Source organism: Macaca fascicularis, chromosome 13 (genome assembly GCF_037993035.2).
Source record: "Macaca fascicularis isolate 582-1 chromosome 13, T2T-MFA8v1.1".
Taxonomy (NCBI): Eukaryota; Metazoa; Chordata; class Mammalia; order Primates; family Cercopithecidae; genus Macaca; species Macaca fascicularis.
The window spans coordinates 51,197,815-51,210,561 of NC_088387.1; the positions used below are offsets into that span (position 1 = coordinate 51,197,815).

The window sequence follows — 12,747 nt, forward strand, 5'->3', positions numbered from 1 at the left end:
GCGGCAAGTGCAGTGAGAGGGAGGAGGGAGCAGAGATGGGCCTGGCATCCTCTCAGCAGACTCATGGGATGGCTACGCCTGGGATTAGACCGCAATAGTTGGGAGTGGGGGGCCTTTCTGGATAGGGGGTACATTAGAGTAAGAACCAAAGCAGCACGAGATTTGTCCAGCACTGGCACCATTAGAGATGCTTCTGGGTCCCCTTTCAGTGTTGCTCCTTTTAGATGAGGTAGAGGCTTTCAAAAGTTACTTTAGTTCAGGAAATATTTCTGGATGGGAGGAGGAAAGTGTAGAAAGGACTGTCTTAGAAGCAGAAAAGGCCCAATCCTTCTCAGATACATGGGCTGCGGCTGCTGTGCCATGTACCTCGGAGAGGAGGATACCACCTTGGGGGCCTCTGCCAGGCTTGAGACATGCTTAGGTGTAGAGCCCAGCTACTCAGTCAAAAGTCCAGGCTCAGCAAGTCATAGAATATCTAGGTAGGGTAGGACTTCTACCATGGCCAAGGCCACTTGAGAGGCAGGAACGGAAACTGGTGCCCAGGGAGGGTAAGCAACGTGCACAAGGCTACCCAAGGAGGTGATGGCCAAGTCAGAGCTGGAACCACAGAGACAAGGATGACACAGGCTCTGTCTGTAACGTGTTCATGGTCTGGTTGGAGGAGAGAGGCGAGGTAATCAGCTATTTAAGCTCAGGGTAGAGAGTGTTCCAGTAGAGGTGAAGGAAGCTTGGGGAGCCTGGAAAGGGGCACCCTACCCCACCAGGAGCTGTAGGAGGAGGAGGGAATGAGGGAGGAGGCTTCTAGCTGAAACCATGGTACAGGAGTGGAGTCAGTGGGATGTGAACCAGTGGGGTAAGCAGACTTAGACCATGGTGGCAAGGAGAGGTTTGGCGGAGGTGACTCTGTCCTCAGCAGGAGTGCAGCATGCATCAAGCCCAGGTGCATATAAGAGCCCTGTGCATGCATTTGGGAGGACAGGTGAGTGGCCGAGTCTGACTCAAGTGTTCAGTATCTGGAGGTGATCTTGGAAGGGGATAGGGTCCAGGTGATAAATGGCATGGAAGATCTTGTTATGGTGTTTTGGCTTTATTCTGCTGGACACGCAGAGCCACTGAAGTGCAAGCAGGGGAGTAATGCAAGCAGGTTTCTATTGTAGAAAGATCACTCTGAAAGCTGTGTGGAGGCCAACTGACACCTAGGTGGGGTTATTACAGCAAGCTGGGAAGGAAATTCCAGGCTTCTGTGCTTAGTAGGCCTGGTGATCAGTTGGGTTGGGAGTATGGAATTGAATTTGAGGAGCTGGTGGGACATTCAAGAGATGTCAGTTGGCATTTGGTTATTCTAGGTTCAGAAGAGATGCAGGCTAGAGATACAGGTTTGAGGCATGGGCATGAGATGTTTATGGAGCGTGTGTAGACGTAGGGCTGCTGTGTGTGGTTGTACAGTTTGTGCACTGCACAAGGGAGCCTGGCTAATAAGAGAAGAGAGAGTGAAATCCAACCTGTACTCCACTCACTAAGTGTGTCCTAGCATTGGGCTTCTGTTTTGAATTTGCACAAAGGCAATACCCACACATCAAGCCCTATGTCCCTGGGCTGTCCTCAAGAAGGAGTACCTGCTTTCCCATTTGTACAAAGGCACTATATGGGAGGGTGGCTGTTGTATTAGGCTGTGGAGATTCTTGAGTGACAACAGATCACACATCCAATGATGAGATATAAAATATGTAAGATCAGAGAGAAATCATCTGAGAGAGGGAATTCTAAACAGGCCACATGTCCGAGGAAGTAGGGGAGCTGGGCTAAAGGAAACTGGAGGCCAGCACTCCATACTCGGGTTTAAATACCTGAGGTGGGAGAGTTGCTGCAGCTTTTAGGGGTCATGCTGCCTTGACGTCTGTGAGATTCACTTAAAATAGGATATTGTAAGTGAAGATTTGTTGAACATCTTCCTGATGCTTCTGTATAAGCAAACGCCAGCAGCACATCCCTCCGCCCACATTAGTGTCGGTCTCCCTGCTTTGATGCCCATCTTGTCTGCCTGGGCTTTCTGGAGTGGGAGTGATGGGCAATTTGAGGAACTGCTCTGTGTGCCACATTCAGAATGTCATGGCTGCCTCAGTTTTAAGGGCTAAATTTGTGGTGAGTTTTAGAGACTATCATCTGACTTGTTAACAGGTCCAGGGAACAACTGCAGTCAGTGAAGTTAGGTTAACTCCTAGCTGCCGGGAGATTGCACTCTGGGAAGCTGGGGAGGTGTTCAGTGAGAGTGCACTGGGAGGGGCTGGCTTCAGGATTTGGATTTGTGCTGGGTGATTTGAGAGAGAGTTCTGTTTACCTTGGATTGTGGGCTTTCAGGACATGGGAAATTCTGTGATTAAATATTTTACTGCTTTTTATCCAGGAGGCAGGGGAGTGAGGGCGCAGAGTGAGGCTAGAGCTGTCATTGGTAAAGCAGCCGCAGCCTCTTTGCGCCTTATTGAGAAAGGGCTCAATGTAGACATTACTCCCCCGGAAGGCCTCTCAGATGCTCTGCTGGGATGAAAGACTCCCCCTGTCTCTGTCTAGAGAATTCTGTGCATGACTCTTTTCTAGCACTTTGCTACCACATGTGTGGTCTGTGGATCACTTGAGAACTTGTTAGAAATGCAGGCTCTCAGGCCCCTCTCAGCCTCTGAATCAGAACCTGCATTTGACTGGGCTTTGGGTGATTCTCATGCACAGTCAAACCTGAGAAACTCTGCTCTCGCATTTCTCCTGCTGAATTACAATCGTCTGTGTTCCTGTTAGACTATGCGCTCACTGAGGGCAGGAACTGGTTTGTTTTCTTCCAACACCAAGTCCATCATTGCTCATGGTGTTTGGAATGTGTGAAGATAGGTGGGTGGCACATGCTGGGCCCACCAGCTGGGAGAGGAGTGAGGGGCCTCCGCCACCCTGTTGCCATAAGTCTCTCTTCTTCCCTGGCGCAGATTAAGGTGAACATTCTGGGAGAGGTGGTGGAGAAGGGCAGCAGCTGCTTCCCAGTGGACACCACGGGCTTCTGTCTGCACTCGGCCATCTATGCAGCCAGGCCCGACGTGCGCTGCATCATCCACCTGCACACACCGGCCACAGCAGCGGTGAGTGGGCTCCTTCTCAGCCACCCAGGGAAAGACATAAGGCAGCCGAGGTTGTAGCAATCTCGTCACTTTAAACAGTCTGCAAAGATCTAGAACTCAGGCCAAGGTGAAGCGAGAGACCTCCCAACGTGGAAACGCCCAGCCTCTCCCCCTTTCTGACTACTAAAGTCATAGCATAACGTGAAGATGTGGAATGTCTGTTCCATTGTGTCCCCACCCTGCTGCATACACAAGCTGGGACCCCTTGCCCAGGGGACAGTGCCTTCTAAGTTTCTACTCAGGTCAGTCCTGTTGGACCAAGGGGTGGGGCCTGCCCCCACGAAGCCAGGCTCTGGTGAGGAGATATATTGACAGAGGACAACCAGTTGGTGGGAACCTGGACTGTGTCCACTTTCCCATAGCTCAGCGTAGGCTGAGAGTAGGGGACATTGCAAACAAAACTGAGAGGGAATAGAAAGAAGAGCCTCAAGGAGCAGGTTGTCCCCCCCGGTCATTTCTCCATGTGTGCCTAAGGCACTGCGATGTCACTTAGAAAGACGGCAGACAACCAGTTCTGGGCACTCCCCCCGAACCACACCCTACCCTGCTGACCCCTAGGCCACACACCTACAGGGACAGAGTAGGCTGACTTGTTATCAGCCCGTTTTCTCAGCAAAGTACACTGGTTATGAGCACTCAGACCTTCCAGAATTTGGACTAAGATGTGAAGATGTATTTGTGCCGAGTATGCATCTTTGCAGAGCTCAGGGCTGAGTCAGGGCAGAATGAGTGAAGGAGGGCAAGGGTTCTTCTAAACCCCTCCATGCTCCTTGCTTAAAAAAAAAATATTGCACACTCTATCCACCATGAGCAGCTCACTTTTAATAAGTGGTGGGGCAATGGGTTACAACCTGTGTTTCAACCCTGGTCCCCAGCACTTGTATTATCCCAGTCCCAGGAGCAAGAGATTGCTTTTGAGGTGGGACCTTTGTATTGGGTAGCTAATAATTTCATTCCTTTTAACATGGGACTTTTCAGTGGGCCTCTCTCTTTGTCAAAAGTCATAATCTTGTCTGCACTGAAACCAAAGCTGAGGGTCTCCAGCCTACCCCAAGAGATCTGGGCTCTGCTTACCCTAGCCTGGTGCAAACTCCACCACAGCCTACCCCTTCCCAGAGTTATATGACAAAAGCAAAGCTGTGTGAGGCAGGGGAAGTGGGAGGGGCAGCAATAGGTCTCTGGAGTGCATTCTTTCTAGCAGTTCTAAAAGGTGATATGTTGACGTGGCGCTGTGAAAGCAGTGATGGAAAGATGCTAGAGCAAGCCACGTGACAGCACACCCAAGCCAGGTGGTGGAGGAGCCCAGGCCTTTCTTGTGCCTCCTCCCCACCCTCACCCTTCACCAGCCCCCAGAGTGGAGCTGGACCGTGCTGCTCTGAGGAAAGGGCTGGGAGGGCTGCAGGTGCTAACCACGCCATTGTCTCTCTAAGGTGTCGGCCATGAAGTGGGGCCTCCTGCCTGTCTCCCACAACGCCCTGCTGGTGGGGGACATGGCCTATTATGACTTCAATGGGGAAATGGAGCAGGAAGCCGATCGGATCAACCTGCAGAAGTGCCTTGGACCCACCTGCAAGGTTAGCTTAGCTCTTCTGGGACAATAATCTGGAGTGGCATTATCAAAAGCCATCATCACAAAAGTGACATGTGTTCATTGGACAATAAGGGAGGAAGAGAGGGGGGAAAAAAAGAAAGATCTCCCTATCCCACTACCCTGAGATTTTGCTGTGCACCCCAAATATATTCAAATTTATATTTGCAAAACTAGGATCATAAAATAAGTTGTTTTTCCCTCAGCAATATATAGTAATTACCTGGGTATGTTATTAAATATTTTCTCTAACACCATTTTAAATTATTAAATTTAATTAAATTATAGTACAACTACTCACAGACTTCATTATGTGAATAGTTGTGCTATACTTTACCTGAATACTCTTCTGTGGTTGAAGATGAGAAGGTATTTTCCAGCTAGGTGCAGGGCTCACACCTGTAATCCCAACACTTTGGGAGGCCAAGGCGGGTGGATCACCTGAGCCTAGGAGTTCAAGACAAGCCTGTGCAACATGGCCAAACCCTGTCTCAACAAAAAATACAAAAATGAGTGAGGCTTTGTGGTATGCACCTGTGGTCCCAGCTACTTAGGAGGCTGAGGTGGGAGGATTGATTGACCCCAGAAGGTGAAGGCTGCAGTGAGCTGTGATCACACTGCTATATTCCAGCCTTGGCAACAGAGTTAGACCCCGTCTAAAAAAAAAAAAAAAAAAAAAAAAAAAAAAAAAAAAAAGATTTTTTTCTTTCTGAGTTTCTTCTTTATAAAAACAACACATTGATGAAAATCCTCTCAGCTAAATCTTTGTGTGAGCTTGGGATGAGTTTCTTAGGACAAGTTCCTAGGGCTGCACGGGCTAGAACTCTTACTTCATGTCGCCAAATTGCCTCACATGGTTTGTTCACTGTCCCACCCCATGTCTAGGATATGAGAGTGCCACTTCCCTGCAGTCTCCCCAAACTTGAGTGTTGTTGCCTTTATTTTTCCACCAACTTGCAAGAGAAAAATGGAATCTTATTGTTGCTTGACTGAACTCTTGAGCCCAGTTTTATAACAGCACATAATTGGGGGTGGTTAGCTCAGTATGGCACAGCCATGGAGCTAGTCTGGGTTGATGGGTGCTTTGCCACTGTCCTGGCAAGGAATGCACTGCCCGAGTCATTTCCCACGAGTCCCTGTCTTCTCTAACACAGTGAGGCATCCCGCCTCTGTCTTCTGACGTCCTCCAGAGCGTTATTTAGAGTGTGGGGAGAGGGATGAAATGTTCACATCTACGAAGTGCTACAAGAATTTGAGAGATGGGGTATTCATTGTTTGTAGTACTTTTTGTGGGCCACAGTCATCGTCTCTTTCTGTTTCTCTGGCACTTCAGAGGAAAAAATACCAGCTGTTTTCAACAAGAGAGGATGTGATGTTGAGAGCCACGAGGCTTCAGCCCAGGCTCTGCCTGGAGACAGATCTGACACATGGATCTGTGTCCCAGCTCCCAGGCTGGTGTCATCTCATTCCAGAGAGTTCTTGAGAGTAAAACCAACGAAGAAAAGTTTCTGGCAGGGAAGACGCAGTTGGACTTTAGGGAGTTGTGCTCTTGGTACAAATTCAGTTTGGGTTCCCCAACTTTTACCTACCTTTCCCTGACTGAGTCTAAAACATTGCACTAATAGTGAGAACCCCTGGCTTCTAGTTCAGATGCTTCCCCTAATTAGCTAAGAGACTTTCAGTTTTTGTTTTTTTGTTTTTTTCTTGAGATGGAGTTTTGCTCTGTCACTGACTAGGGTGCAAATGGTGCGATCTTGGCTCACTGCAGCCTCCACCTCCCAGGTTCAAGTGATCCTCCCACCTCACCTTCCCGAGTAGCTGGGACTACAGGCAGGCATCATCACACCCAGCTAATTTTTAGGTTTTTGTATTTTTAGTAGAGATGAGGTTTCACCATGTTGGCCAGGCTGGTCTCGAACTCCTGACCTCAAGTGATCCGCCCACCTTAGCCTCCCAAAGTGCTAGGATTACAGGTGTGACCCACCACACCCGCCTGAGACTTTTAGTCTTTTCAGGCTTTTATTTTCTTCTCTGTAAAACCCATGAGTTAGATTAGAAGGTCACTGTGGCCTCTTTCTAGAGCTGTGAGATCTCAGAGCTGACAGGGCCTCATTGAGTTTATGGTGCAGAAACCTAAGGCCCAGAGCGGTGATGTGGCTCACCTGTTTCTGCAGGGCCACCGCTCAGAGAACTGCCCCCTGGGGCTTTGACTCCCACATCGACTAAGTCACAGGAGCAAGAGATGGCTTTTGAGGTGGGAACTTTGTATTGGACAACAAATAATTTTGTTCACTTTAATACGCACACCAGTTTTTCAAACTTCTAAGCTTTCTAAGGCCTAAAAGCCCAAGCATTGCCTAAAGAAATGACCAAGCTATTTAGTCTGTTTTAAAATGCCTTTTCAATTTCAATTTTTAAAATGCCTAAAAACCCAGGCTTTGCCTAAAGAAATTGATCAAGCTATTTAGTCCCAGTTTTAAAATGCCTTTTCAGTTTCTCAGGGTAGATGCTTTGAGTTAAAATCCCGTATCGGGTAGCTTTCGGGTATTTGATTAGAGAACATAAACAAGGAGTTGGGAGAAGGGGCCCTGGGATTGGTTGTGGAAGTTGATCTAAATAAAATGAAAAACCTCTCCCTCTTAACTAAAGTTTAGAAGACTTAAGGTTTTAATTGACTGTTTATTCCTCTACAGATCCTGGTGCTAAGAAACCATGGAGTGGTTGCTCTGGGTGACACCGTAGAGGAAGCATTTTACAAGATCTTTCACCTGCAGGCTGCATGTGAGATACAGGTGAGCACATTCTCCTGGGAAGTGGGCCCAGGAGTGAGCTCTGACAGGGGCCTGTGGGCATATGTGGTGACCCTGTTGGCTGTGATTCAGGGAGTCTTTTGATGCCAGCCTTCTAAAGGCCTTGCCCTATTTCTCTGCCTTGGCACCACCTTATCCTGAAGTTTCACACTTAGGATTAGTTCTGTGGCTTTGAAAAATGTATCAGCATTGTCCAACAACCAATAAATACCCACTTCTTGGGAGTCAGTGCCCAGTCTGGGGAGCTGCCTGGGCTCATCAACTGGACAGTGGGAGAAACTGTAATAAGGCATAGAAATTTTTTACCATGCTCATATGTTACATGGGGTATAGCCTGTTTGCACCTATGCCCAGCGGACACACAGATAGGTTTTTTTTTTTTTTTTTTGAGGGGAGGGGGTTGGTTCGCAAAGGCCAGGAACATGGTCAAGTCCAGAAAGAGAAGCGGAAAGCAGGCCAATCGGAGTGTTGATGTGGCAGCCTTAATAGCCAGGGCAACCCCAAATGATGTCCAGGAAGCTGTCATGGAATCCCTAACTGGGAAGGAATGGAGATGACAGGCGTGTCAGTGATCAGGGAACCCCTTAGAGGAGTTGGTGGAGAAGCAGTAGGAAAACAGACAAACCTGTAGTTGTTTTTTGTTTTTGTTTTTTTTGTTTTTGTTTTTGTTTTTGAGACGTGGTTTCGCTCTGTCACTCAGGCTGGAGTGCAGTAGCACGATCTTGGCTCACTACAAGCTCCACCTCCCGGGTTCACCCCGTTCTCCTGCCTCAGCCTCCCTAGTAGCTGGGACTACAGGCATCTGCCACCAGGCCCGGCTAATTTTTTGTATTTTTAGTAGAGACGGGGTTTCACTGTGTTAACCAGGATGGTCTTGATCTCCTGACCTCGTGATCCACCTGCCTCGGCCTCCCAAAGTGCTGGGATTACAGGCGTGAGCCACCACGCCCGGCCACAAACCTGTAGCTGTATAGACAACAAGGTGGTGTTGGATAAGCCAACCACACACTTTTCAATGTGGCAAGTTGGTCAGGAGCAGGTAGGGGGCCTTGCACAACCCTGAAAAGACCTTATTAACCAGACCAGGCTGACCGGGCTCCATTCTCCCCACTCTGGGCTGTGTGCCCTTGGATAGAGGACTTGCCTTGCTTGAGCCTCTGTCTCCTCAACTGTAGACGTGGGGCCCAGCGAGTTGCTGTGAGGACGCAAAGAGGGGTGTTGCTGATGATATTTTTAGGACTCAACTGACATATAGAGGCCCGTTGCTCCTGGATGAGTCAGCTCTTCGCCCAACCCCTTGGTGTCCTGTCCGCCCTCTCCTGGCCGGCCTAGGCAGAGCACCACCCAGAGGAAGAGGTCTTTCTCTTGGAGGTACTCTGGGGAGATTGAGATCTGCCTGGAAACGTCACTGGTGGAGGCTCTGCAGTGGGACCTTTTCAGTCATTTTTAGAGGATATGTGGTGAGGACAGCTGTGAAGATAATGATGAGGAAGTGTTAGAGGCAGTGGTCAGAACAGGAGCAGGTGGACACAGACCCAGCTGGTGCCTTTCTGATGTGATGTGGTGCCCCCGCCTGCTGCCCAACCAAAGATTCTGGCCCTGAGCTCTGACCACTGACTGGTGGAAGAATCTGGTGGAGCCTCTGGGATACAGGGAAGCTACTCTCCCTTTCCCACATCTGAACTCTTAAGAGCTCCCTATCTTCCTTCGGGAGAAGAGTCTTCAATAAGAAAATATCTCCTGTAAAAACATCATCTCTGCAAAGATAGCTCAGCCCTAAAAATGAATGGAGAGGGATGCCCACGTGTCGCACCACCCCACATGGTAAAGTACGCCTCTCCCAGGGTGCAGGCCCCCAGAAACAGTTTCTGGACAGTGTAAAGGGCAGAACTGCGGGCTTCTGTACCTCACAGCCCCACTCCCCCAGTTGCTGTCACTTTCTTTTCAGGACTGGTTTGCTGAGACCTTGTTACAGGACCTCAGGCAATGCAGACGGATAGCCCCGGGAAAGCTCCAGTGACCTTTTTTTTCCTCCCTGCTGGTAGAGCAGAGAGGCTTCTAGAGGCGGGAATAGAGCTGGAAGATGTGGAAGAAAAAAGCAGGAAAACCTAGAGGAGGCGTGGGCGGATCAGGGCATGAAGAGCCTAGGTAACAGTGACTGCAGGTGCCGCTGGGAGCACAGCCCTGGCCAGGTCATTTTTGGGTGAAGCGGCCAGCACTGAAGCTCTGTTTCCATTGTGGGCCAAGTTTTCTCCCTTGGTGACCTTGGCAAACAAGCGAACGTGGCTATGGTCATGTTAGCAGTTCAAGGCTGAGAGCCTATTTATTTCTCCTGGGGATAGTGTTCTCTCTGCTCCCCATCAATTTGGGGTTCCGGGAAACTGGGTCATCCCCCACTGAGAATGGCAGCTCCCTGCTCTGCCGACAGGCAGATGGGAAGAAGCTCAGGCAGTTCTTTTCCATCTGCTACCCATCACCATGGAAACCGGGGGAGGAAGAGGGAGGTGGGAGGAGGCAGCTCTTACAAGGTTGTGGGCAGTCTCTCCCTCTCTTCTTCTCCGTTAAGTATGGGTCCCCAGGGAATAGCGCTTCTCAAAATTCATTCATCAGAACATTTATATGGCACCCCATATGTACCAGGTGCTACACTAAGTGCTTTAGATGTATTACCTTAAAGACTTCTCATAAGGTAGGTACTGCTATTTTCATTTTAGAGGAAACTGAGGCACACAGATGGTAAATAGCTGCTAAAAGTCACATAGTTGGTAAGTGGCAGAGCCAGGATTCAAACCCAGGCAGCCTGGTGCCTAGGTCCGTGCCCTTAAACATTACCTGGAGAAGCGCTGCCTCACCAGGCTGTGAGGGGCAGTGGGAGAGGTCTGTCTGTCCTCCGCTAGACGCATGGCTTGGATGAGAAGGGCGTAGATAATATTCTTGCTTCCTTCTCTTCACAGGGTGACAGGGGTCACCTGGGAAGGCTGTCTGGCTGACCTCAGAGAAGTAGCACAGGGGCATTTGTTAAATGATGAATTTAACACACTCTAAGGTCTGTCCCTGATCCTCTTGGGTTCATAGACCTGTATTTGTCAGCAGGTTAAACTGGATTTTTTCATTTCCAGTAAAAAGTAACTGTCATAAAAGTACTGAAAGTTTGTGTAATTAAAGCAGTTTCCCATAACAAGCAGGCTAACACGGGATATCATATCTTATTCGGAATGCTAACATAATAATGTGCAGTGCAAAACACCTGTCTCACCACCTGGAATATTCACAAGCCACTGTCCCTTTATGTAGCTGGATTTATCATCCAGGAAGCCAGACCCTAACCAATTATATCTGAGTAGTAGATACATGAGGGTAAATAGAATGTACCATTAGATGAGCATGGAATTAAAAAAATAAGAGGATTTGTTAGATTAATGAATGTTTTTTAGGATCATTCTAAAATTGCCTACTGTATACACACACCTCTTATCCTAATACTCAGAGTCCATTGCCTACAACCACTTGCATTGCCCTCCCCATGTAGCCTTGACAATGGGACAGACAATCTAAGTCCATGAGTGAGAACTCTCACCCCTGCACAGCGCTTGGCTGTAGGCATTTTATCTGTCTCCTTTTTCTGGGCTTCCTTGACTGACTAACCCCATTGTGGAGAATGTATTCTTCCTTTGGACCTGTGAATTCATCCCATGAGGTTACAAATAAATTTCATTGGCTTGGGAGCCAGCCTATTTCTTTCAGGTGACTTTTAAAAAAATATAGGAGAGGTCAGCCATGGTGGTTCATGCCTGTAATCTCAGCACATTGGGAGGCCAAGGCAGGTAGATTGCTTGAGCCCAGGGGTTCGAGACCAGCCTGGGCAACAGGGCAAGACCCCATCTCTACTAAAAATACAAAAATTAGCTGGGTGTGGTGGTGTACATCTGTAGTCCCAGCTACTCAGGAGGCTGAGGTGAGAGGATAACTTAAGCCTGGGAGGTTAAGGCTGCAGTGAGCTGAGATTGTGACACTGCCCTCCAGCCTGGGCAACAGAGACCCTGTCTCAAAATAAAAATAAAAAACATCGGAGATATTTCAAACATACAGAAAAATGCAGAGACTAACATAATAGACACCCATACTTACCACTCAGATCAAACATATTCATAACCTCTGGCTTCAAATCTTGAAGAAACAAAATACTACAAACAAGAACTGAAGTCCCCTTTGAAGTCCTTTCCAGTCTCATCTTCCCTCCCTCCCTAGATATAATCATAATTCTAGGTTAATCTGTATCCCAGGTAACTTTAAGTCCTCTGTTTTGTTTGAGTCTTAAGGTTTAACGCTTGCTATTTCATTCTTTATAATCTCTAAGAACTGGCATCAGGAAATAAACTAATAGCTCTTTTCTTGGAAATGGGTGCATGCCTATCAAATGTGGGTGGCTCTTTCTCAGTTTGGCCTCTAAGTTCTCCTCTGTGACTCCCCACTCTCTCATCACATATAGGAGCATACGTAAGTGCAAGGTACTCGTGTGCACATGGGCTGAGGGCTCTCTGCTCTTTGCTACAGGTGTCGGCTCTGTCCAGTGCTGGGGGAGTGGAGAACCTCATCCTCCTGGAGCAGGAGAAGCACCGGCCCCACGAGGTGGGCTCTGTGCAGTGGGCCGGGAGCACCTTTGGGCCTATGCAGAAGAGCCGACTGGGGGAGCATGAGTTTGAGGCCCTCATGAGGATGCTGGACAACCTGGTGAGTCTGCTGACATTGCCCTTCCAGACCAGTCCATTGAGGCTTAGCCCCCTGGAACTAGGAATTACAAGGCATCAGGTGGGCACAAGAACGGCCAGCATCACAGTTAGGTTGTTGAAGCCTCGTTGATGGGAAATTTGATTTAGAATGTGTGGTTATTCTAATAGTAGTTGAATTTTTGTAAACTGTGGACTTTGCCACCACCAACTAAGTGCTGTGGATGTTGTCATATCTGCAGAGTCCTCTATGAAAAGTTGTAGTCTAGGCCGGGCGCAGTGGCTCACACCTGTAATCCCAGCACTTTGGGAGGCCGAGGCAGGCAGATCACGAGGTCGGGAGATTGAGACCAGCCTGACTAATGCAATGAAACCCCGGCTCTACTAAAGAAAAAAAAAAAAAACAAAAAAACAAAAAATTAGCTGGGCTTGGTGGCACACACCTGTAGTCCCAGCTGCTC

At 48.5% G+C, this 12,747-nt stretch overlaps 1 protein-coding gene across 2 annotated transcripts in view; it reads left to right on the forward strand.

Moving 5' to 3' along the window:
• The window catches only part of ADD2 (adducin 2), a 111,948-nt gene that overhangs the window by 73,160 nt on the left and 26,041 nt on the right, over positions 1 to 12,747 (forward strand). For both annotated transcript variants that reach the window (XM_005575647.5, XM_065526982.2), the window contains 4 exons: positions 2,973 to 3,122; positions 4,592 to 4,735; positions 7,443 to 7,541; positions 12,114 to 12,290. In XM_005575647.5, the coding sequence (XP_005575704.3) occupies positions 2,973 to 3,122; positions 4,592 to 4,735; positions 7,443 to 7,541; positions 12,114 to 12,290 (570 nt within the window). The remainder of the gene's footprint in view (positions 1 to 2,972; positions 3,123 to 4,591; positions 4,736 to 7,442; positions 7,542 to 12,113; positions 12,291 to 12,747) is intronic.